The sequence below is a fragment of the Dasypus novemcinctus genome, chromosome 27 (assembly GCF_030445035.2).
Source record: "Dasypus novemcinctus isolate mDasNov1 chromosome 27, mDasNov1.1.hap2, whole genome shotgun sequence".
NCBI lineage: Eukaryota > Metazoa > Chordata > Mammalia > Cingulata > Dasypodidae > Dasypus > Dasypus novemcinctus.
This window is the reverse complement of record NC_080699.1, coordinates 21,499,457-21,526,329: the sequence shown is the minus strand read 5'-3', so window position 1 is coordinate 21,526,329 and position 26,873 is coordinate 21,499,457. Positions and strand designations below refer to the sequence as shown.

The 26,873-nt window shown below is 40.3% G+C and overlaps 1 protein-coding gene across 9 annotated transcripts in view; it reads left to right on the top strand.

Moving 5' to 3' along the window:
• The window catches only part of CADM1 (cell adhesion molecule 1), a 330,101-nt gene that overhangs the window by 287,716 nt on the left and 15,512 nt on the right, over positions 1–26,873 (top strand). For 3 of the 9 annotated variants that reach the window (XM_004465980.3, XM_058289341.1, XM_058289343.2), the window contains exons 6-10: positions 3–102; positions 3,127–3,299; positions 7,749–7,829; positions 18,516–18,548; positions 25,729–25,782. In XM_004465980.3, the coding sequence (XP_004466037.1) occupies positions 3–102; positions 3,127–3,299; positions 7,749–7,829; positions 18,516–18,548; positions 25,729–25,782 (441 nt within the window). The remainder of the gene's footprint in view (positions 1–2; positions 103–3,126; positions 3,300–7,748; positions 7,830–18,515; positions 18,549–25,728; positions 25,783–26,873) is intronic. The other 6 variants (XM_004465981.3, XM_058289344.2, XM_004465982.3 and 3 more) reach the window with 5 other exon arrangements.

The following is a 26,873-nucleotide window of genomic DNA, read 5'->3' as shown; positions in this document are numbered from 1 at the left end:
AGATAAGCCTCAAGTGCATATTCAGATGACTTATCCTCTACAAGGCCTAACCCGGGAAGGGGACGCGCTTGAGTTAACATGTGAAGCCATCGGGAAGCCCCAGTAAGTTTCGAAGGCCAAGGTTGGCACAGGGTCATGGGCAGTAAATGTCACGACACAGAGATTGTGCATTCACAACTCAGTGGCCATCACCTTTCTCCTGCTGGAAAGAATGGAAGGTTTTTCAGGACATAAAGAGTATTCCATGAAGAGAGGAAGAAATATCTCTGGTTCTTAATAGTTAGGACTGGAGGGAATATTAAATGCCAGCTAAGATGGGAATCTAAGCTAATTCTATTTTATTATCATCAGCGTGATGGTCAGGACTATTTTCTCTTACACACAGAAATTAATCCTAATGAATTATTTGTACAACCACAGTCTACTGATTGATTTACTACCTTCTATGTTGATGCCTAATCTGCTGAAAAGATGGTTTTCAGACGTAAATTGCTGTTTAGAGCCAGCTGTAAATTTGCCCTATATTTAATTTTGCATCTCCTTCCCTCAAAGAAAACTGTCTTACTTAATTCCTGGAAATATTTTTGTTAGTAAAGCATAATCAGGAAATTTTCCAAAGGGTTAGAAGTCTTTGCATAAGAAAAAAGAAGAACCAACTATTACTCTAATTTTGTTCAAAAGTGTAAAGAAGCTGTTTTCCCTTGACTCTGTTAAATGATCTGTTGTGAATTAGAGGAGCTACACATATTACTAGTACGGAAAACACACATTTGGTGGTAACACTTTATATATTTTTCAAGTTGAGTTTGGGGGAATCTTTCTTCCATTTTTCTAGTAGAGTGAAAGTTGTTTTTAACTTTTCTTAGGGGAAAAAGCCCATGGAATGATGAAACAGAAGAACAGGTCAATGTTGGGATTAAAGGCACCCAAACTTTTTGAGGCGCCAAACCAAAAAAACAGCATTGAGCTCCCTCTGCTGTCCCTGTGGCATGATTTTTTTTCCCTCTCAGAGTTTTGCTAACCAACACCATTGTCACAATTTTCACATGAGAAACTCAGAGCGTCTTAACAAAGCTTCCCCAAAATCTTTGGACAGAATTCTCCCCATTCCCACCCAGGAATGATCCCTGAGGAGAGACCAGCGAGCCAAGGGGAAGCCTGGCTACCGTCAGCTCTCCTCTTCCTCTTCTTCTTCATTTTTTTTTGCGCGCATGTGTGTGCACGCTTACCTCTCCACAGGCTACACTTTGCTTCTCTCTGAACTAACCATTTGGAATTTAAAGATGACCTTTAGGAGGTGGGAAGTTGTCTTGGTTCTGTTTTGCTTTTCCTGTGGCATTCCAGGATTATTTGCTTTTGAAAACTTCAAGACTTAGCGGCATGGTCTTTTTACCTTTTGAACACTGCAAAAGATTCAGATCTTCGTTTCAGAAACTGTTTGAATTATGTCGTAATTAGCAGTTTACCTTCACCTTCGAAACAACCCAACAGAGGGGGAAAAAATTCTCAGAGCCTCTTGCCACTTGTAACACCTATATTCAGCCACATTAAGCACATTGACAGTATATGGCTTGCTAACCTATATTTTGTTTCTCTATTTTTTTCCCTTGAAGAAGGTACTGTGTTCAATTGAATGTGCCACGGGGACAGTAAATTACATGTTTCCTTCAGGACATTTATGCCAGAGAGGGTATTTGTTTGTTCCTCTCAAATAGGAACGGGTATATGGTTGTATGAGCAGGCACGCATTACTCTGCCGCTATCCCTTCTAGCATATTACCTATTTATTTTCTCAAGAAATTGCATACAATAAAAATGGTAATTTAACTTGCCATTAAATGTTGTGAATATTCTCAGCACTTACCCCCACTGATTGTTTCAGCTGTCAAGCAGCAGGACATTAGATCTGATTGCCAGGCAGACTCATTTGCCATTGCCTGCAAGGAGGACATATGCAGGACTAATTTTTAAATAATTTACTGGGTTGTGGTGACAAACCCATGTGTAATTAAAGAAAAACTATAACTTCACATCCCATTCAAAAACTGGAATGCTATTTGACAGGGCTAACTTGAGTATCCGTTCATCATTAAGCCTGGGTCTTCTGTCGTGTCACCGCTCCTAGAGGTGGCAGCGGGAATTGAAAGGAAGTTATTTCTTGCTCAATCTGTGGTGCTTTTCATTTAAAAGGAAAGTTTTCAGGCACACCTGGAAGAATGGAGCTTTAAAAGTTCTGTGAGTTGATGGGTACAAATGTCTGTACTTTAAATCGCTAAAATAAACTTGTCCCTGCTTAGCAAGTGCCCCAGGACCTCAGGAATCCGTGTGGAGATGCACTCCACAGTGATTAACTGGAGAGCCTCCTTCCCAAGCTGTGATGGCTTCTGTGCAGCTGCACACACAAGGAGAAAAGTGTAATTCCATATGGACCATGGACATTCAGGCACGAAAGGCAGTTTGCCAAGGGACAGATGGACAGGGTGGACTGGTACATCTGAGAGTATGGTGGGTATTTTGGCTTGAGAAAGGCAGATTTTAGATGGGGGTTAAGGAGGGAAAGTGATTATGTCTTTACAGAATCGGAGGTGGCTTATCAACAACAGAGGGCAAAAAGTAAAACTCTGTTCCTTTCCTTTCTAATGCATTTCAATATTACAAGTGGCTTCTAAGGAAGTGTTTTGACGTATTACTAACCATCAGATTAATACATGTATCACTAGCCAAGAACTTGATTTTTTTCCCCTTAATTAATGAGATGATTAACAATGGGTGAGCTCTGTCCCATCTGAATTGGTGTGAAACCACACAGCAGGGCATAAAAATAGGGCACATTGGTTTATAGGCTGATTTGTTGGCAATACATTGGAAATCATGAGACTCCTGCTTGTGATCTATTGAAAGTTTTTTCAGCACCTGATAATGTTTTAAAAAGGAATTGTATCCCAAACCAATTTTTGGAGACTTCAAGGTTGTAATTCTGGGAACTTCAAAATATTCTCCTGTAGAACAAAATATTAATTGTGTCACCACCCTGCATGCAGTTCGTTTAATGCATGGGTAAGAAGTTTGGCGCAGATAGCATCGTGGGAAGTAATGCAGTTTGTCCTTCTCCCCCTTCTTCTGCAGGCCTTTGGTGGTGACTTGGGTGAGAGTCGATGATGAAATGCCCCAACATGCTGTATTGTCCGGGCCCAATCTGTTCATCAATAACCTAAACAAAACAGATAATGGTACTTACCGCTGTGAAGCTTCAAACATAGTGGGGACGGCTCACTCGGATTATATGCTGTATGTATACGGTACGTGAGAAGATGAAACAGCCTTCCACTAGACTCATTTTTGTGTAGCTGCTACTTGTAATTCACCCCTAAAGCTTTTGGTCAAGTCGAAAACCAAAACCCAGTTGGTTTCCTTCAAGAACTTAAAGAAACCTGGCCTGAGGTGGACCCCGGTGTCCCCACCTAGGAGAGCAGTGACTTTTCTTCTCTTCCTCTAATCATGGGGATTTCCCACTAGATCACAGTAACTGGTCATACTGAGTAGGAAAGCTGTGTCCTCAGGCAAAAGCCATGGAGACTGTGTTAGAAGTGATGACAGAAACATTCATCCTTGCCAATTAATGGCTTTTCAGCTCAGAAAGTTTATTCCCAGTGGTATTTTCCTATGATACCTGAACTAGACTTTGTCCTGCTTTGAGGAGCAAAAACCTTTCCATTTTTAGCATGAAGCCATTAAATTCCAGAAGATGTTATAAGCCAATGAGTGCCTGGAAAAATGCTAGGTCCTTGGTAGCTACGTAAACCACTTAGAGCTACTGCATTGGACACAAATGCTTTTTTTTTTTTAATTTGTCTGTTTTCTTAACATATTTTTTCAGGGTATTAAAGCATATTACCATGACTTTCATTCTCTAATTAACAATTACTTATTGAGAAACTACTTTCTGCCAAGCATTCTAAACTTATTTTCCACTTGTATCTTGTCAGTTTTGTGTACAGTGAATATTCTCTATTTGGTTTAGGAGCACACAGCCTTGCAAATCTCATGATGACAAATTCAGGCTGTTCTGTCCAGTTAAAGTCTGCTGGTTAGTTTTATACTATAAATAATCATGAACTTTGACAGGATGCAGAATTACAGAATGAATAACCATAAACATCAAAATTTCCATGTGTAGCAAATATTTCAGTATGGGGGGGGCATTTCTTTTTTCATGTTAGCAGTGCAAATAATCCAATGAAAGTAAATAAGTAAGATATGAGTATATAAGTATATAAATATATGCATACACATGCATACACACATATATATCTTAAAACCAAGGCTCCTTCCTTTATGAAGAAAATAGGAGTGGCAGTCTTTTTAATCAAATAAAAACATGTTTGTGCCATATCTATATGGATATTAAAATATAACTCTTAACCTACTCATGAGTTGTTTTTTTTCCCCTTAGCATAATGTAAAATGAAAGGACATGTCTTACCGTCTTATTTATAGACTTTTCTTTTCTTTGCACACTGCCCACATTGTCTGTGGCCCACAGATGATAGCATTAATTCCTCTCAGTAACTAAGAAGGAAGTCAAAGTGAAGGAAACAACTATTCCAGAAGATACAGCTCTTCTGTGTAGGTGAGATAGATGTGATCCATTTTCAGTTGTGGATGCACTGGCAGAGCCATCTCTGTTCCTCAGACTGTTGATATTTTAAAAAGCAGTGCCAAATTTCTACCAGTCTGTTTTATGCTTCCTTGATTCAGAAGACTATTATCTGGAAAAATTTGTTTTGGTATATTGTATCTGTCACTCCCATATCTCAAGACGAGCAGTAGTTTGTGAGTTTGATGGACAGATATATTAGAGTAATTTTGGATAGTATCCTACAGCTAGCATTTATTGAGCACTCACTTCATTCCAAGCCCTATTGTGAATATTTTACATGCCTGATCTCATCTAATCGGCACAGTGACAACATGAGGAAGCATTGTTACCACCCCATTTTATAGATGATAAAATGAGGTTTAGAAAGGTCACAAAACTTTCCAAAGTTCAGAAGGTTTACAGAGCCATGATACTTTGTGACCCCAAAGTCCTTGGGGAGGGCTGTGTCTTTCTTTGTATTATTCTTTCTCTTAATATCATTGCTTTCCAATCAGACCGTTGCCTCCACTATAAGATTATCCTTTGGGACTTAACTCTTTGGGCCACAGTGCAGTATTTCATAGCTAGGAAACACAAGGACATCCCTCTTTAGACAGGCAGATCAAGGTACACATATCTCTCAGCCCAAGATGATGTGCCTCTTATTTTAGGGATCCGATAGATCTATAGTATACCACCCACCTCCTTAATCTGTGCTAATAGCAATGCTTGGAGTGACAAGCTGGAATACTAACCGGAGGTAGTGCTAGTCTATTAATAAAATATTCTAGCAATTTGGGAAGGAGGTGGGTAGATTTTCTTTTGAAAGCTGACTTACTGTACTACTGTAGTAATTTTTGAAGTACTCTATGAACAAGAAGAGTTAAATGATTCTAACATGTTTAATTCTCTGGAAGTAACTAATATACTTGGTGCAACTAGCTGGCTAGTGCCTGAGCACCAGTCACTCTTTTGTTCTTTTAGCCTTTGTGTGTCACACAGCTCATCAGCCCCATCTCTATTTCCTTACCCAGTGACCTGACATTGCTCCCATTGCCAGAAATGATCTAAGCATTCAGGTTATATACCTGTTAATGGAATCTAATCCATTTACATCACTGGAGGCAGATGTGATGGACAAAAGTTACCCCAGTGGTGATAAAAATCCTTAGAAATATGTGATTTTCACAGAATGAGAGGGACTGGTAACCTTTCTCTTAAGTCTGTACCCTCATTAGTCTGGTCTAGCCCTTTGTTCATAACTATATTTTCAATTCACTTTCAGGTCCACTTTTTTTTTTCACTGTGGCCATCACACATTTTATGCTAATACTTTTAGAAATAGGTACCAAAATAGGATTATAGCATATCTGGGAAAGTCTCCCAGGTACTGAGGTGGCAAATATTGTAATGGAACCCAAACAGAAACCCCATGCTGGGCGGTAGGCATCTCTCTGGATACAGCGTCATTGCTAATAGAGGTGGGCAGGATGTCTTCTGGACTCGGCCCAGGAACCAGTGCACCTTTTTCATCTGCAAAGCATCTGAATGATTTGCCAGGTCGCAAGTGCTTTTCCACCTGTGGCCTCTGTAAGAAGTACCCAGGGAACAAGCCTGGGAATACTGCCCAGGTTTTGGTAGATTTCATCCTGTTTCCATGGCTGTTTAAAATGGGTAGTTTAAAACTACTAATTTAATAATTTCTCTTTCTTGGGAGAGAATGAGATCATTTTTTAGTGGAATCATTCCAGACTCTTGTGGGTGCCTGCTTTAAACACTTGTTTAAACTACTTGTGTCACCAGTTTAAATGAAGAAAGTCCCCCATAAAACCGAACAGATTGCTGCTGAATCTTCTCTATCAAATTCATACAAATATGTTTATGTGAGAGAAGCAATTTTTGAGGAAAATTAAAACTTCGATTTATCAATCTGTATAGTAAGAATCTAAGCAAGCAAGCACCAGGGTGATGTTTTTCATAAACTTTGAGGAAGTTGTACCAGACCCAATAAAGGTGCAGTATATAATTAAAGTTTTGATGTATTAATTAGGCAATCTGAGAGCTCACTTGGAGATAAAAGGACACCAGATGTGTCAGGGAGAAAACATTGACGTGCTTTAGATAAAATGTAAAATCAAAAGCCTTCGGTTCGTCTTCTGGTCTATTATAGCAGAATGATCGCTTAGTTCAAAGTCTTGCTGACAATTTAACACATTCAGTTTGATCATTTAGGTTTAGAATTTTTTTCTCTTTCATTTTTGCCCTTCCCTTATCCCAAATAACTTTTAAGATGATAGAAGAATATACAGTATATCAGGTATCTGACAGAGGCTTCCCTATCAGGTTCCTGGCTTTGCGGGTCAAGCCTCTTTTATATTTAGTTCTCTTGTTTACACGATGGAAAACATTCTTTCAGTTTCATCATTGTAGTCCACGTAGGGCAAGCTTTTAGCGTGAGTAAAGGCAACTTATTAATATTTATAAGCTGTAAAATTTATTGACTTTTAAGAAATAAAATCTCAGTAAAATCTCACATGCTTGGAACTTGATATTTAGTGGTGACATTCTCTCTTCTTAGTATTTATTACGAGTATAGAGGTAGTTCTACGTCCTGCTGAGATGTATTGATGGAGAATAATGAAGTGACCAGCCACAGAGAGCAAGTGAGCAGGAACACACGCATCCTGAGCTGATACGAACCCTTTAGCTAGAGCAGCCCCCATCTCCTCCTCTTCCCCCATCTCTAGAAATATAAAACCAAAGGACAGCCATGTGCCCTTGGTGCTAAGCTGGTTTGACCTCCCCTTTGAAATCTGGGGGGGGGGGGGGGGGGAGGAGGGTCATGTTTTGATTTTTTTCTCCCCTTTCTACGTCACATCGTCTCATCCCTAATTCACTTCGTTAACAAAATTCTCTTCTTTTCTTAGCCCTTCCAACTAAGGCTTTGGGTGTAATTACAAGACATAAATCCTTGGGGGAGAACTTTTGATTTTAAAGGGGGACACCATCAAACAAACATCTCAATGTCCTCACGCCTTTGTTCTGTCATTACTGCTCATTGTTGTGTTCAGCATTGTGGGTTTGATTTTCCTTTTTTTTTTTTATCCAGATCCCCCCACAACTATCCCTCCTCCCACAACAACCACCACCACCACCACCACCACCACCACCATCCTTACCATCATCACAGGTACGGTACCTTCATTACCATTGGAACTGTCCTGAATGTATATTGTCTTTCTGGTGTAAATAGAAAGAAGCCGAAAATTTCCCTTTAAATCCTTGGAATTTAATTGTTCCTTTATTTTGGAACTTTAAAGACACTAGCTACTATGTTCTTAAGCTGAATCTTAAGGACCTCGGAAATCTTTAAAACCAAGCATTTAAGAGAAGATGAAATATTTTGCAGCTTATGCACAAGATAATTCTTTTTTAAGCATCACTATCCAAAACAAAATGTCAGGGAAAATGGCAGCCTGGCTAACTAGGAAACACGCCAGTAGCTCATGCTTAGCCACAGTTGATGAAATGGTAAGTATTGTGGCTTTGGATCTTCTTGTCTTAACTTCATCTTAATCCATAGGAAGAAAAGCACACACCTTTTGACATCCTGCCTTTGCAGACCATGTTACTAAATGCACAGCCGCCCTCCCTGCTCCAGTGAGGACCCGCATGTTACCACCTAATTGTGCTGCCTGGTGGTCACGGGAGAGCAGAGAGCCCCATCTTTTTCATGCTGAACCCCCTCCCCACCCTCAGTACATGGTCTGAGGGGTGAGAGAGGCAGTCACAGTGGTTGTAACTCTGTGGCTTATTCAAAGTGAGTTTCACTCTTATTTTGAAATATCATGGAGAGCGGTCGTGTGTCATCCATCCCTTTCCTGGCTTCCGTTGTCTCTCACACCACTTGACGTTGCTCGTCTCGGCGCCTCGGAGTTTCATCTGCCCACCAAGGTAGGAAAGCTTGTGGCTGTGCCCTGTCAACTAGACACGCAGGCTCTCCTTAGGTAAGACCTTCTCCGACCAGGTTTCCGGGTGCCTACTACAGAAACATGCCAAAGTAATTGTCCTCTGAGAAAAAGAAAAAGGTCTCTTGAAAAGGTAACATTTCCACTCTCCTCTATTTCTGAGGAAACGGCCAGGTGCCCTGAGCCATGGGCTTTCATCTCTGATCCTCTCACTGGACTTCTTTATAAACCCAGGGAGTTTTACTGACCGTGCTTGATGAGGAACTCCTCTTTGCCACTCTGGATGTGGCGGCTAACCTTTACACTGGCTTTCTGGAGACATCCTTCAATTTTCACAGGAGTCGGTGAGCTAGAGCTGACAGACATTCACAGTGTTCAGTGAAAGAGGAGGCCTCATCAATTTATGAAATGCAATATATTGTCTAATCTCAGTTTTCTTCACCTTTCTAACTATTACAGTGGAACAAAGAGAGCCCTTAAATAAGCCACTATTGAGTATTTTTCTAAATGTCGGTTACAAAATTATCAGTTCCTGCACTTAATTTGAAATCTTCTGAAAATCCATCAATTGGTTTTTGTGTCTCACTCTAAACTCTGCTCCACCCCAGCTGCTTCCTAAATCCTTGCCTCTGTGTGTTCCTGTTTTAGTTCTTTTGTTAGTTCCGTCTGCTTCTTAATTGAAATCAGTTTGTTAGCACAGTGACTAGATTCATCTCATTTTCTATATATTAATAGGCATATTGAAGATGCACCATCCTAACTCTGATTTCCAGAGCAACCATGCTATATCAACTTTTCAAACTAAGAACTAGGTTTTTAATTCCTTTTCTCTCAAAGTTGTAAACTGAATTAGGCTCCTGCTCCTGTCACCAGGTTTTTGTAAAGTTTCCTGTGAAAGACCCTTTGGACATCAGTATAAATCATGTGGCTTAATTCTCCATTGCCCTGCCTACGCTAGCCCTGTAAGCAAACCTTTCAGTGGTCTGTTTTGTCTTTGCAGAATTTGCCCATGTATGAGCCAGCTTTTATTGCCTCTCATGCTAGAAGGTTCCATCTAGATAGCTAGCCAGGTTTGCATTTTAAAGCGGCCAAGGCCTTATATTCATTCAGCGTGTCAACACCGCGTTTCTCTTCAATACGGAGCAACGCTTTTCATTTGTGGCTGGCCTCTCGCTCACTCAGGCTTTTTTTTTAAAGACCCTTCTTAACACTCCCTGAGCTCCTCCCCCCTCACAATCAACCTTGGCGACCCAGCAGAGTGGCTTCAGTTCCCCACTCTAAATCCTTCACTCCAGGCCAAAGCTGGTGTTATGGCTGTTATTGCAGTTCCTGCTGCAGAGACTCCATTTAAGAGGAAATTTGACAAGCACACAATGCTCTACTTCAGAGGTGCCATTAGGAGGGACTTTACTTCTCCTGCTCCACTGCAGCCTCACAGCTCTGGCCAGGACAAGCTGATGGCACAGACGCGCTTGAGCCTCTCAAAGGGGGCAGTTGGGTCCTCTCTGCACACAGTGCATTAGTGGTAATGAATGTCCACGTTCTCACTGGCATACCCAAGAGTAGTTAAACTAAAATTGCTACAAAAACAACTTTGTAGAACCTGTTACCTTAATGGATGTGATCTTACAGGCTTCCTGTGTCTTAACGAGCAGCCTTATATATATTTATCTTGCCCAGAAAGCACACTTGGGGAATTTAACATTTGCTCCTTTCTTCAAACAGATTAAGGGTTATGGTGTGGAATGATTCTATGTCCCATTTCTAAAGGTCCAAGCTATCCCCTAGATTTAGGTTGGTCCCTAAAAAATCTTCCAGACTAAGTCTTGACAAATGGAGAGCTAAATTAATTTCCACTCCTCTTCTCTCTCACACTGTTCGGAATGTTACAGCCACCATTAGCCTTAAAAGCTTCAACAGTCAAATCCTCCAGTGACAATAGCATAAAGCCTAAGCTTTAAAAAAAAAAAGCCCGTAGTCATCTATTTCTTTTCTCCCAGTCAAATGCAATAACTGAAACCCATTCCCCAGGTCAGAGTTTCATTACAAGAAAAATGTACAGATGCGATAGAAAAATATTTTTAAACTCAGGAGGTCATAGTTGATTTCTGATTTCTCTGAAAGGAAGTGTTCCAGTGTTATCGTTTATCTTCCAGAACCAGGATAATCGAATTGTTTCCCTTGTTAGAGGCAGACTGTCATTCTGTTCTGAGTCACCTGACTCCTTGAAAGCCTGTGAAAGCTTCAATCTGGAGACCCTCGAAAGAGAGGGATTGTAAGCCCAGTCTGACTCTATGTCCACCCAGGATCACAGACACTGTGGGTGGGAGGGTCAGGATGCTCTCTGCCTCCTGTCAATCTTTCCGCATGGAGCAGTGCTTCTGGTTTACAGGTGAAGTGCACGTCCAAGATGGGAACTTTATCTAGGAGGAATGTTTGCAGACCCTGACCATAATGAAAGGAGTATTTGAAGTCAATTTGCCCTATCCACCGTAATAACAAACTACTAAGCCATTAATAGCATTAGGGTCCTTTCACAAGTGAAACAATTTGGGCGATAGAATTGGGACGGGAGCCAGTTAGAGCTTCATTGTGATTTGCCGTGTGATTCCTTGGCATCTCTGTTCACTTTTATGTACAGTGATATTCCAACCATATTCTGTTTCAACTCTTGCTTTTGGCAAGTCCCCACCCCACATCAACATACCCACGCAGTTTCATTCATAAGGAAATCTGCTGTTATATAAAAGAGCAAAGTGTGTCATTTAAACTGCCCCTAGAATCCTCTATTCAAGAAAGATAGAGCCCGGCCGGTGCCCCCAGAAGAGTCCTTTATTTGAGATTCCTCTCGGAAACTGGAATCGGAGAAAGGCCCCTGTTGTATCAGGGTTGGGTTGGGTTTGATTTTTACCTTTCTCTGGAGTCGTTTGGCTTGTTGGTCTTTTAGGTATACCTCAAAGCCTGCTTCTGTGTTTGCTTATGGTTTTAGCCCCTGTCTGCCAGGAGGATCAAGCCTTTTTCCTGTAATCATCTTAAGAATATGTTTTGTGTTTCCCTCTCCAGTTAACGTGGATGTTGTGTTGTGCCTGCCTGGTTGCATCCTGAATTAGGTGCTTGATGACAAGTTGTAGAAGGACCCTGCACGCGGTGTTAAACGCCCTTAGCAGCTTAAATAGAAACCTCCGGCCAGGAGGAGTTCAGCCTGTAGGTCACGCTGTCCTGGTGACTGCCATAAATTTAAAAAATTGGAACCACCTTAGAATAGGAAGTGAATAGCTATAGGGCCAAATTCTGAAACACGTTTAACAATCCTTTCATGAGAATGAAGTAGGTCATTTCTAAATGAGTTTTTCTCTTTCTTTAAGCACATATCTAATTAAACATTTCTGTGTTATCTCTTGGCAAGAAAAATAGCAAGGTTTTTCTTTTTGGTACCTAAGCACTCAAAAATCAATATGACTTGAAGGAAGTAATTCCCACCCCTAGGCTCACTTTAGCTTATTAGCCTAATAAGCTTTTTTTATGTCATGTGGTTTAGAGCACATAAATAGGAAAGGTGAGTAGTGGCCTTATCCTTCAGTGATGTTTGGGGAATATGCCAGAGTGGAGAAACTCAAGACCACAGCACATGTTTTCAGTTTCTTAGATTAAAAAGTACACCTGTGCTTAAGACTGCCTCTATGACGTGACTGTCTCAGCTGGACTAGCGAGCTCTGCTCCAGGTAGAGCCGACTCTTCTCCCAGGGAACAGTTGAGTGGTCCCTACTCTGTGCTGCTGATGTTTACTTGGTGCCAGGGGTGTAGGCTTGTAAGAGGGAGGGTTATGAAGCATTCATTCAACAAACAGGGAGCACCCATATGATAGTGTTTATAGAGATGGAAAGCTCCTTAAACACTTTAAAATACGATTGGGGAAATAAGTTTAAAACATTGGGATTCAATAGGAGACAGTTGCAGTTGAGGCTGATTCAGAGTCACAGGCAGAAGGTACCGTAGATGATTGAGGAGCGTGTCACTGGAAAAGTGGAATTTGACCTTAACCATCAAAGAATGGGTCAAATATGGCTTAGATAGGAATGAAGCAGGAGGATCCAACTTTACTTCAAGCACCTGTTTTCAATGTATGTTTTTTTTGTTGTTGTTGTTTTTTTGGTCTATTTATATTCCAGGAACATATTAATCCATTGTTGTTAGGAAATACACATCTCTCATCTTAAAAGGCTCACCAAATTGCCATAGCATTTCCCTAGAATTGGCTTCTACTCCAATAAGACTGTTTTCCCCTCGTTTACTGAATACTTAGGGGGTCCTCACTGATATGCCCGTGTGCCTGATGACAAGAATATTATTTAGGACATGGTAAATACTCATGAGCCAACTTTTACATGATGAACCACTTTTTCAAGTTTCTACCCCGGAAGTGCATTTCCACACTTTTCATACTCTCACACATCTCTACCCTTTCATTTAGCTGGTGGCCGTAAACCTGATACAGACAGCATCATAGCCAACCAGTTTTGCACCCCAAATTGATTTGTGGGGAGATGGAAAAATTAGAGCACTACAGGGATTAAGGTGGCTTGGTTCAGCAGTTTTTCTTAAAGGAATGAGAGAGGGAAAATGAGGGGTTTTTTCTAATGCCCTATCATAATTTTCATAATTTTATTCTCCTTGCTTAAAAATAATTCTGTATATAAGGACTTGATATGTTTCCATAATAAAGATCTATTAATAATGCAAGTAAATAATATCATGAATATAAATTTCTCAAGATTAGAAAGTGGTACTTGGAACTCAGGTTTAGAGGGTGATGATACATTCTTGGTGTAGGGCAGGGATTCTTAACTTATTTTGTTCCACTTTGCTAGTCAAGGAAAACCACGGACCCCTTCTCAGAATGTAGCAACAGATAGTTTTATGGCACTCAATTAGCATCTGGTCTAACGACTACCATAATTCCAATATATGGATGAGCGTAAGCGATTTTTTGAGATATACAACAACCTTAATGTGAGATGAAATGAATACTACTGTAATTTATTGCATACTTTCATAAGTGAAGGAAATGCTAGGTTTCAGTTAGAGGTGAGAGAAAATAAAGATAATAAGTTTTTTTTTTTCAATTTAAGCTCCTTGAAATCTTTCCACAAACTCCTTGGAGATCCCTGGACCCCTGGTTAAGAACCCCTGCTGCAGGGAAATAAGGACCTGGCACAAATGGCCCACCCCACCCACATGTGACACCAGGTGAATGTTAGCTACACCTTCTTGAGCCTCTGCATCTCGACACTACCACCCTCCTTGCAACACTCTTCTGATCCTCCCTTGGCCTGTGCATTCCCCCTTTCCTGCCCTCCACCCAGCCTTCACACTCTACACAATCTAGGAATAATATTCCTTGTTAAAGGAAACCACCGTACAGATTCCTATTGTTTTGCAGAACATCTGGTTTGCAAATGAAAAGATCTCAGGGGCACAGCAGCACTATCGAACAATTCTGAGGAAGCTTTTAACAGAACTTGAAATTGCTTAACAAAAAAAAATCAGCTCCCGGTCCTGCTGTTCTGTGGCACAAAAATCTCTTCACTCAAAGGGGAGATGACATTAAAAAGTAAGAGAGCTTTATTATAACTCTCCTATTTGGGGTTTTACACTTTAGTTCTCTTCCGATCCATTTCTCCCATCCCTAAGAAATGGGAGTTTATTTAAAGCACAACCTAGGTGGAAAGAAAATTAAACCAGAAACCAGTAGAAAATAAATTTCAAAGTTTAATTTTCCAGCATTTATTTTTTGCTTTTAATAGATTTCAAATAAGTCAACAAAAGGAGGGTGGAGAAGAAACTATACTGAATATATATGGGCCAGCACAGCACAACTATAAAAATACAATTGGCAGGGGAATTCCATGCCAGCCCTCGTGTCTAGATTTAAAGCAGCTCCATAACACAAACTGAAGGGGAATTCAATTAAGAAAACTCATTGGCTCCTTATTGACTTTGGTTAAGAAAATAAACTGGGGGAAAGTGTATTAAAATATGTCGGGACGACTTAGTATGCTTTCATTTAAGCTTATGACAATCAAAATGGGGGAATTTAAATTCTTTACAATTAAGCTCTGCCTTTGAGCAGATTGGGTTCTCTGGGTTATTGCACTGTGCATTGTTTAATGTACACCTTCCTCACACACCCGAAGTGCAGTATGGGGGAATGTGTGCATTGCAAAGCAGGAGCACCACACACAGATCAGTTGGGGAAGAGAAAGTATTTAAGGTTGTGAATTTAATTTTGTTCTAGGATTTTCATTTTCATTTATGGCACCCGTTGTGTTTGAGACCACAGACTAATTTATGGATTAGTTTTAAACCCCCAGTCTGTCACACTCAATGAACAATTCTAAGTTGGAGAGAATCCATATGAAAGGATTAGAATGGGCCACAGTGGAGCTTACACATGACTGTTTCAACTAAATATTGCCCAGCTGCCTCTCAGGCAGTAAGCTTTTCTTTTTCTTTTTTTCTTTTTTGCTACTTGGTTAAATGGCTAGTGGCTCTAATCTCACACATTGTCAGAGCCTTTTCGCTTTGTAAATATAGTAAAAGGCACCATGATATAGATGTGATGTTTTATTTATTTAAGATAGGGTCACATAAACTGTGTGGATGAGAGACTAAAAAAAGAAGAATATGAAGTGAAATGTGCCTCTTTCACAGAGCAGGGCAGTTTCCTCCCTTGGATACCTCACATGATTATCCTCAAAAAGCAGCTAGAGGATAACTGTTAGGCCTTACACATTTACTGGGTTTGCACGAACATGGGATTGTTTTTTGTTGACCATGGAAAATAAATGTACAATAAATTTGCCCTCACTATAATTAACATTAATATAGAGACAATGGCTCAGCTAGGCCTTGATATTTTCATAACCTGACATCCTCATAAGTAAAACTCACCTTTTTGTTTCCTAGTTTTCTCATAGTCATAGCTCAAAGATTTCTTTTTTAAGGCAGCAACAATATGAGATTTTAAAAAGCCTATGTTAGGGCAATTAGACACAACTCATTTTTTTTTTTCAAGATAATTACAGTATTTTTAGCATACTATTGGCAATTTGCATTTTGCCCATACACTGAAAATGTCATCAGACAGTATGGTGACCGCACAAGTGGATCCATCGGGGTGGGCTTCTAAATTGATCCGGTCTCATAGTTAAGATCCCCTAATCAATCTTGCTTCACAGCCAGAACATCTCTGGTTTCTGCATGAAGTCATAATGCAATGCTGCAGAAGAATTAGATTTCGTCATAGTGCTCTCCTGTGCAGAGCACAGAGTCACTTCTAAAGAATTTTTTTTAATTCTTCACTTGAAACCACCTCTGTTCTGATAGCGTACCAGATGCTCTTAGAGGAAAGGAATCAGCACCTCCCAGTCTTGTTCTAAACTTTGCAGCCAGCCTGTGTTTCTGCTGCAGGCATCTCCATCGCTCATCGTGGCTTTGCCATTTCCAGCTACAGTAACTGTGCTGTTTGACTTGAACATGTGTTTGCTTTTAACTGGTTTAGAACATGTTTTCCCTTTTTAACATGCTTAATTTCCTCCCCTTTTGGGTGCAATTGATGGATTTCCCATCCCCAGAATGGGGAAGCAAGCTGCACTGTGAACTTGCCTTCATTTATTTTCTAGTACCCACATAGGAGCTGACGTCTAGCTTCGTTTGGTTTAATTCCATCATAAAGCTGACATAATATTGTGTTGTAGAAAGACAGCAAATTGGGGTCATTGGTTAATGCTGAGATATTATTTTTGAAGATTTTTAACTCTTGGGTTTGACTCCACCACTTTTCCTTCATTTTATACTAATTATTTTCCTGGTTAAAATAAAGTATCTTAAAAGTGGTACTACAAAGATAATGAGCCAAAGTATTTATTGTTTTTTCAAACTTTGGAAAGAAGCCAATGTCTATCAATAAAATGTATTAGCATGCATATAAAATATAAACACTTCTGTACAAAAGTGCATTGATTCTGCCCTCCCAAATTTAAAGTAACCTCAAACAAATGCTGGACCTGGATGTTTCAACTAAGGAGATAATATGATTATGTCATGAGAATCTGGGTGTAGATGTTTCAAATGTACAATTTCCTGTATTGTTTTTACTGCTATTTTATGCGTACAGACTTGCCTTGTAAGTATTGTTCTTATGCAGTATATCTTCTGTTTTTCCTTCCTTCTTCTAGTCTTCAGAAACTCAGCTATAAGTTATATTAAGCTGCAGGGCCTCTCAGACTTGTGGCTAATTCTGGCTCCTTAGAAGGACTCTCATTTTAAATGGCATAGGGTCCTAAGGAAAGCATGCCAACTGAGGGGGAATGCCGGTGTGAATTCATGTGTTATATTTATAAATCAGAAGCACCAGGCTCATTTGAATTTTTAAAAAGTTATGTTTCACATTCTACTGCATTTAAACATTGCCTGTGTTCAGTCTGAAGGAGTCCTTTGGAGTCTCCATAACTCCTAGAAATAATCACCAATGAAATAGCTGCATTATAAAAAAGGGCAAGTAACCCCTTGCAGTTGTAACATTGAATCCCACTTCAGCCACCAGCTTACGACTAACACTGACTAGCTCATGTCTCAGTATCACCATTCCTTTCTGGCCTGGAAGGGAACATACTTAAGAGGTGCAGCTCTGAGAAGGAAAGCATTGCCAGATGGTTGACATTGAAATGAAGCCGGCCAGAAGAGTGGCATTCAAATGACTACGGAAAAAGAAAGTCTTTGTGCATTTTGTAGATATTTATCCCACTCCTCTAGCCAAAAGTAAAGAGAAAATTCCTTGATTTGCCTGAGCCCCTTGAGGGATTTCCTGTGAGGAGGAGCCAGTAATCAGGCCCGGTATAGAAGCCTGGCAGAAGGAGAAAACTTGAACAGCATCAGAAGCAGAAGAGAGAGGCAAGCCACATTTTCTTCCATACCAAGAGCATCTAGTAATGAAAAAAATACGGTACCACATTATCTCCAGTGCCAGCCATAGAAGGGCAGGGCGCCTGGCAGCTCACAGCAGTGCATGGATTCTGAATTGTGAGCAAAGGGCTGGCTGGATATTTAAATATGGGGTATGTCATACAATTAGAAGTGGTATTTGGCAGATTATGTGGACTTGGGTGTTTTCAGGAGAGTCTTTTGCTCTTAGATTGTAACATTAGGAACTGCAGAGTGAAGAATGGAGAGAGTGTGTGTGTGTGTGTGTATGGAAAGTAATCTATGAAACCTTAAGCATGTTCATTCCCGTGGCCTCCCAGTTAATGGAACTTTCCAGCTAAACTCTGCTGAAATAATACACTGGATGGAAAACTGAAACCCATATATTCATCTTCAAGCATCTGAGCATAAGCAGCAAAAGAATCCCAAGAGTGATGGATTCGGTGATGCTTAGTTGGCAGACAAGAAGCCCGAGTGCCCGGGTGGGTTGGGTTAAAGCAAAGGCAATGTTTGAATGTATGAATCCATTGTTTAACCAGCCTCCCGACCAAGCTTTTCTGTCGCAGTCCTGAGCCTTGATGCGTTACGAGCCGCCTAGCAGTCACTGAGTTTGCACTGGCGTTTCTCGTCACTTTGCATGTTCCCCTGACTATTGACTAGCAAATATATGTGTCCTGGCAAGACCCCCAGAACCAAGGAAGTTACTGTTTTCCTCACTAGCTCGCAGCTTTGAGCTCAAGGCATGTCTTAAAACAGTGCAACTCACTCCAAATGCTTTTTGCTTTTCATTTATTATTGCTTGTCACGCGATGGTCTTTGAAAGCTTGCTCATATATTATCTGTTCCATTTTTTTCCATTTTCCCTTTTTTTGCATGCCGTTCCTCCTGTTTCTTCCCTTCCTCCAATCCTCTGTTCCCGTCTGTAGACACCACGGCGACGACAGAACCAGCAGTTCACGGTTGGTATCACGTTACTGTTTATCTACTTCCTCAGTGCTGCTGAGAGGCAAGGCAAGCCTGGGAAAAAGAGAAATGCAGTCTTCAAGGGAAATCATGTTCCAAGTAGACCGACCTCATAAATAGACCGTAATTTTTGAGGCTTGAAAGGATGTCGGGTCTTGTCATTTCTGTTGTGAGTTCACCAGCCCTTTGTCGCTCTCTGGGACGAGGCCGCCTCCTCCTCGGCTGGAGTGGCATGAGCTGAAGTTGCACATGGTCCTCCTTAATTGACCAAACCCCACGAAACACTGAAACACATGGGACTGCAAGAAAACCGCCCATTTGCCTAAAAGCCGGAGGACCCGATTTAAATGCCCAATTGCTTTCACTTTGAGGCTTTGACTGAGGTACATTTTGCAGAGCAGTCATTTATGTTACGTGGTAGAGGAGGCTGAAGGGTAGGTAGGTTGGGGAGCAAGATTTCCCATACGAACGAATGAGGTGGCAATGCGGAAGAGGAGTCATGCCTTTCATTATTTATCCTCGCAGCCTCTCACCGTTTGAGCCTCAGTCTCAATGTTTTCATGTAAGTTCATATTAACGTTTGTCAGGAAAGATCTCCCAACCAAGAAGGAGGCCACAAATAACTTTTAAAACAGTGTTAACTGGGGCTTTTTAAAAAATCGTTTGTGTACAGATATCTTGTAGGCAAAATACTAAAAAGTTAGGATTTTAACCAAAAGATGATAAAAACTGAGTGGGTAAAGTTCCAGAGGGGACATCAGGAAATGTGGTCTCCTTTTCCCAATTTCATTCTTCACTTAGGAGGTTGTAACAAGTCGATTAACTTCTCTAGGTCTCTCCAATCAGAAAATTAGAAAACACAGAAAATTTTACCTGTGTATTACTTTTTGAGTTAGCTCAGCTCAGCTCTCACCCTGGCCATATTGTGCTTAGAGAAAGATATGTTTGTTGAAAAATGGGTTGAATTTTATTCATTGAAGCCAAGGGAATTATTTGGTAAAGGGCCTACTTAAGTCACTTTGCATGCTGTGCAGGGTTAAAAATTTAAATAACAAGCAGTGATCACCCAACCCTGCACTGTTAATTCAACTTCAGAGAAACATCTCTCCCTAGCACAGACTTACTGGAGGACTTACAGTTGGAAATCTCTGCACGAACAACCCCTGTGTGAGCTAGCCTTGAAGGCCAGGCCTTGATGCTTGGCAGATCATCCCCATATCTGGACTTTGAGATGAGGGGTCCGAGATATGGAGCAATATATTATCCCTCCCCACCCCACTCTCCCCTCACCCCTGCCCTCTCCTGACATTCCCACAGAGGAAAAAGTAGATAAAATAAGTTAAAAGGCCAGGTGCACTGACAGTCATGAGAAATCAATTAAGTATAAAACTTTCACTTTCGAAAGTAATGCCCCATAATGCTTGCTACATCTCAGGCATTTCACTCCATTAAGCTTGGTTATTTGTAAGTTCCATCATTAATTGAGTACTTCCTGACTTTTATCGATTATTCTCAGAGCGTTATGGTCATTTTAATGTAGTTCAAGAGATCTTGTTCTGTTCTTTTTAAGATACTCTTAAGTTCTGAGCTTCCTGTATATAATTAACTACAGGGTCAAATGTAAGCATAAGATTCCTAAATCCTGTAGATCAGCGAAGAAACATTGGTCCTTCATCTCCTACAACTCCGGAGTTCTCCGTTCTAGGTCCTTTCAAAAAAATCCACAGTCTTATGTAACTCTGAGGAATGCAGGCCTCAGAGTTGGATGGGGTATTTAACGTAGGAAATTTGTTCCCTGCTTTGAAAAATATAAAGTGAACTTTAGGGTCAGTCCTGATTTTAAGACACTGATTTTGATCAGAGAGAGAAAGGGGAGGTGATCTCTTGTGATGTAATCCGGAGACACTCGGAACAGGACTTTATAGCATTCCCGCCTCAGGGAACCGAAGTGCTTGTGTCCCATGAGAAGCAACCACTGTCTTAATGATGAGGGGACAGTGTCCAAGCCAGTGAGGCCTCAGGAGGATTTTACTGGCTGGCAGTGCATGAGAAAGATATCAACAGCTAGAGCTGAGAAATTTTGTAAATTAAAAGGGAAGAATAGCCCCATATTCCCATACTTTAAACTGGACGATTAGCAGCAGAGGAGAGAAGGCTGATTTATAAATACATTCTCTCACTTTCCAAAAGCCCCCATAGCAGCCTCCCAAAGGACCCCCACCACTATTTGAACAGCAGACTCTCTAGCCCTACAGCAAAAAAAGCTTTAATGAAAGCCAAAGTAATATCTAGAAATTTACTTGACAGAAGAGAAAAAATTCTAACAGTTCAGTTGCCAGGATGGAAAATGGTGGTAATAGAATATGGTGTAAATTACAGAGCTGGGGGTCAGAATTCCAAAGAGATGAAGAGATAGAACTAATTTTGTTTGCGTGAATTGTGGCTGCAAGTCCAAGTTCTTTAGTGCAGCAACCATCTGACTTGGATTCATTTAAGAAGAATCTCGAGATGTTCACTATGGTGATCTGGGCCTAGGAAAATGTGCAGTGGTTGGGATAACTTGGCAACTTAAATGACAAGACATATTAGACTAGGCAATTGTGACCATTTCATGGTCTTAAATTTTTTCATTTTGGATTTCCTTCCAGATTTCTCTTTTCTTTTATAAGAAAGAAAAAAAATAAGTAATTATTAAAAAGCTTTCCCTTTGAAGACTCATTAAAATATTTTATTCAAGCTTGTGTTGCTAGAGTGTGTATGAAATATACCAGTTTATGTATGTTGACCGTTTGTTCTTACCAATATCTGATTGGAATAAGCATGTATTGGAAGGTTAGAAATGCATGGGCATGATTCAAAATCAAATGGATTTTCTCCAAAAAGAAACCAAACCAGAAGCTACAATGTGTTTTTAAGGATCTAATTGAAAGTAAAGATTAATGTGAGCGTAAGAATGGGATTTTTAGTATAGGTGTGACACAAGCGATCTTCTTTTTGAATAAGGTTCTTGAGCATTTATGTTTTTGGAGCTCATCCTTAAGGCCTGGACAGGAAGAATCCTGTGTTGTGTGTGCATGTTGAGCAATGCAAAAAAAAAAACCACACAAAAAACCACTCTGCCAGATCCCGATACCACATGGTCTGAAATTGATGGCAGAAATGCATGAGTGACTTAAAGCACGGATGATATTGTCGTTATTCTGATCATTGATGTGTGGGCGCGTGTGATGGTTTGTTTTAGTCTGTTCGTTTCAATGTGGGCGCTTCTCTAAGTGTCTTGTGCCTTGTTCTTCTGCCCTGTGTGCCCTCTTCTCCCTTTGCCCCACCCTCCTCCCCGTGTGAGGGTCTGGGTGACAGCATGCCGCGGTCTGGAATAGTGCTTGTGCTTCTGCTGCACTGCAGCCAGCTGGCCTCCTCGGGCTTCGAGGGGCTCTGTCTCTCTCTCTCTCCATCTAGCTCTAGCTCCAGCTCCATCTCTCTGCTATTTTATTGTTTTCCAGTCTACCTGCCCTTTTGCTTTCCACCTCTTGATACCTTAGGGGCTGATGGTCTCATGAATTGTTATATTCCAAATCAGTTTTTAAATAGTTTTAAATTCAGTATGCAGTCATGGGAAGACTCAAACTGGGAACCCCTCCGAATAATAATTTTTCATTTTCAGTTTTGATTCTAAAATATTTGGCCTGGGCCAGGTCCGTGCTCACACCCTAGACTGCTGCCCTTTGGTCCCCTGAATCTCCCTTTCCCTGACTTCTTTTATAAGTAGTACAAGCCGTGATAGAGTTCTAAAAGCACATGACACTCTCTCACATTATTTTATATTCAATCATGGGGAATCCTTCAGCCCATTTTAAAGAAAAATGGCCAGCAGTGCGCATTATTACAACCGCTACGTCCGCCATCTGTGTGTGTGCCTCTATGCCCATCTCTCTGTCTGAGTCCGTAACAATGGCATTCAAAGGCTGTCATTCAGTCAAGGGACTCTGCAGACATTGTGTGTTCTACCCAAGAACAAAGCTAAAGAGGTTTATGAATGGCTGCAGGACCTGAAGATTGTGTTTCAGCCTTGATATGCAGTTTGGAAACAATGTGCTACTGTTTAACGGTGTGAACCGAATTTCTGCTAATGGGAAGAAGGGAAAAACTCTCCACAAAAGCTGACAAAGCAGGAAGAACAGGATGACTGAGCTTTTAGATTAAAACTACCCGGGCGTCTGAACTCATGGAAGTAACAGTTTCCATAATATGGCCAAGTGATCAAACGTAAGCCGCCTAGGTAAGAGAGAGCCCATCGCCTACTTTGTTTTTCATCTTGGGAATGGTACGAGGGCCAGTGGGCTTTATTTGATCATTCGTTTTTGAAATTTTCTGGAAAAAAAAAAATGATACCCTGATGTACTGTGAATCTATCAACATTTAAATTTTGCTTGACCTTGACCTTGAATTTATTTAAATGTCTCCAGGATTTCTTATCCTTCCCCAATTTTCTGAAGTTTTCCTGAACTGGCTTTAAAATTGCCACATAACCACTTTTAGAAGCCAGGGATATCCATTGAAAAGGAGGAATAACAACTGCAGAAGCAGTTTGTGAGAAGGCTTAGGGTATGTTATAGTACATTGTACCGCCAAGAAGACACGAAGTACACGTCTTTGCTGAAGACACCCTTAACAGTGCATATATTAAATTACCATGTTTTCAGCTTAGGATTTTATTGATTGTTTAAAAATATCCCATGTGGATGAAAAATAAACTTTCATCTGTTTAACAAAATTTAAAGAATACATTTTAATTAGAAGCAAAGAGAAAAAAGGATTTTAATGGATGATAGGAAAGTTTAAAGAGAAAAAACAAGAGATAATTTCCCACTTATTCTTACATTGTGAAGTTTCCCTTTGAAGAATATTCTCTGCTTCATAAGATGCATCTTTGTCTTTTTCTTTGAGAAAACAAGAGGTGTATAGTTTTTAACATGAAAGAAATATACCTAAGCAAAAGCAATTTCAGGAGGTAAACTTTCCTGCTTATCCTCAGTTGTACACCCAGGGTTTCAGTAAACTCTTCTTAATGTTTTTCCAGAAATGATCGTGCTACGGTAGAGCACAGTAGGTTCATAAAACACAATAGTAGTGCAAAAACAAATTTAATGCCACTATCCTCAATGGCTTCCCACTTTAGAGTGTAATCCAAGCAGTAGATTCCAGATGATTCGGTCTATTTTAAACTTTATGCCGTTAAAAACGACAGTTTCATCCTTAATGAGGTGTGTATCAACTGTCTGTTGCTTTTTTAATGGGAAACTTTGAGTATCAGTGATCTTTCATAAACTCATTTGTCTTTATTTTTTCAATTAGTTTTCTTACGCCCGCCCAAAGCAAACAAAACCTTCAGCAGTAAAGCTGCCTACTTGGAACATCCTTGTTCAATGTGATTCAGTGGCACCAAGCATGTATGCAGAATGCTTTGATAGTCATGGGGCCACGTGTAAGTGAGGGATTAGCCTTCTGAGAACTGCAAATTCATAATTAACTACAGAGAAGTACTTTATGTTGCCCATTTATAACAATTATTCAAATAATTGCATTCATCAGTCTTTATACAATGGATAAAGCCAATTAGAAATAAGAATACTTTCAACCAATCAGATTTCAGAACAAATGGCTATCATCCATACTCGGTTGCTTCTATAATTCATTGCATTACTCACCATTTTCCCTTGGGTTGCCTAAATCTATAGTTTGGGAGTAGTATAATGGGCTTGAAATCCTCCCATTTTTAATTGACAACTGCCCTGGAATATTGGCATCCAGGGGTAGTGAAGGAAATTCTTCCTCACAAGTTGATGAATTGACATCTTCCTTTCTCAAAAGCAACCCTGGTTACCAATAGTAAATCAATATCTTTATTAAGCAACTTACAAAATCCAAGTTTTTAGTGACCATTTGCACTTGATCATTTTGGTTAAATTGTGTTTTTTAAGTGGTATGCTCAGTTTGACATTATTTGTTTCCAGAGCATTTATTTTGGTTGCTTTTGTGCTCTGGTTGGTCATTTACTGAGCATTATTTATAAATCATTAATTCCGCAAATACTTACAATACACTTTGGGCTTGGCCATAGGAGAAGGGAAAAACGAAATCCTAAACAAGACATGCTCTTCCCTTCAGAGACTTGCAGTTTAACAGGTCCACAAATACCTACAAAAGTCCCAAGTCTCGTTAGAGAAGTCTGAGCACCCGTTGTGCAAATTGGAGAACCTGAGGACCATCAGATGGGACTTTGAGCGGAACAGTTCAAGAACAAGTAAAGGCGTCCTTGATTGTCTTAACTTTTTTGTGTTGTTTAATAAACCTCGCTAAAGGATCAGCCTGCCAACAAAGCAGGAGGAATCATCTCCTGGCTGAGCCTCCCATTGTTCATCAACTCCCTCCTCACTCCTTTGAATTCCAGTCTGAGCTAGCTAAGAGCCATCACAGCTGGCCAGCTGGTGGGGATATGAACAGAGTCACCTCAAGCCCCCCTTGATTATCTCCTGACCTAACTGCTTTTTCAGCTTTGAGGGTTGTTGTGTGTTTTTTTTTTTCAGGAATTCCATTGATTTACGAAGTTCTCTTTTTTAAAAGATCATTTTGCGAATCAGATTTTCCGATGAAGGCATAACCTGCAATCTGCAGTTAACAGATGTTGTGCCATTTTGAAATATGTAATCCAAGATAATCATAAATTGGTAATGAACTATATTTGTCAATATTGGCAAAGGATTTCAATTTACAGTAAAATGTGAAATAAAACTTACATACGTCAGTATGTAACATCTAAATACATTTGTATTAAAGAGCTATATCAGCATCGACAGCTAACAATCAGGCTTTTCTTTTTTCTTTCCGCATGCTGTTATGAATGAGTGACTTTAAACATTCACCTTCATGTTTCATGTGATTTGAACAGTGGAGACTGAGGAATCTTTCTGCCTCGATTGTATAGCAACAATGAAATTAAATGATTGGAGAAATGTTCTTATGGTTTGATACATTCAAGCTATCCAAAAAAAAAAAAAAGAGAGAGTGATAGCAAGAGATTTGGCTCATGTCTTTTAAGAGATTCATCCACAGTTCTTAAGTGTTTTGTTTATGTCCCTCGAGGAATGGAAAGAAAAACGATTTGTTTTTACTTGTAAGGCCTTACTCAGTTGCCCAATTCCGCAGAAGAACTGGACAGTGAGGACCTCTCAGGTAAGGGCTAGTCATTAGGTAAGGCACTGCAGTGTCCAACCTGGGGGTGCTCTGTCCGTGTCTGCAAAATGGCCACTTGGTTTGCTGAGCAATCAGTTAGAAATTGTGGATTTTCAGGCTAAAGAGAAACACATTTTCCACTAATGCTCTTTCTTCCTCCCTGCCTACCCACTTCTCTACCCCATGGTCGTGGTATTTATATTTCTCATTGGGGCCAGTGCTATCAGTACAGTGGAGGGAAAGTTAATTTGAGGTTGTACCCAACCCACTCTATTAATGTTCAGTGACTTCAAATAATTTTCACATCCTAAATATATAATGGTTCAGGAGAAATTTTGTTGTGTTGCAAAGCAGTTTAAGGATATTGGATTATGTGACAAGATCTGTTAAAAAAAAAGAAAAATCACATTGACCATCTACTTCTGTGGAACAGACCAGAAAAGTCATGTCATCTTTATCATAGAAGTAGGGGTGGGAAGGGGCAGGGAAGAAGGGGGGATGGGGCAGTTGTTTTGTCACACACCATGATGTAAACTAATTATCCCCCTCAGACCTTTTTCACAGCACACTGAGCTCTTGCAAAAGTAGTTTTCATGCTTGTTTCCAGGATTTGGGTGTTACTAATCCAGAATAAGAAGCATATCCTAAAAAGGAGGGAGGGAGGAGATTTAAAGTGGTCAGGGCTAAGCAATTATATGAGCTCCCATGATGTTGTGGGACTTCTCTGCCAAACAGCTACAGCTTCCTAAATATTTTCATCAGTCATTTCTGAATAAATCAGTAATCAAGGCCCCTTCCTTGGCACTGCGATAGAGACTAAGGCATAGAATTGGGCATGCTTACTCTAGCCTGTGGGAAAGGAAGGTTCCGTATTGCAGCTCCTGTGAGTAATTGGCTGTGGAGGTACAGAGCTTAAGGGCGTATGTCTTTCAGAACTCAATAGATTTATTGCCTACTGTGTGCTTCTGTCAAACCTTGCACTCTTTCTGTTGGACAGCGTGGCCTGGGTTTGGCTTGGCTCTTGGCTTTCTCCAGAGCATGAGCTCTGCAAGGCCACAGGGCTCTGCAAGGCCACATGGCTTGCTCTTGTT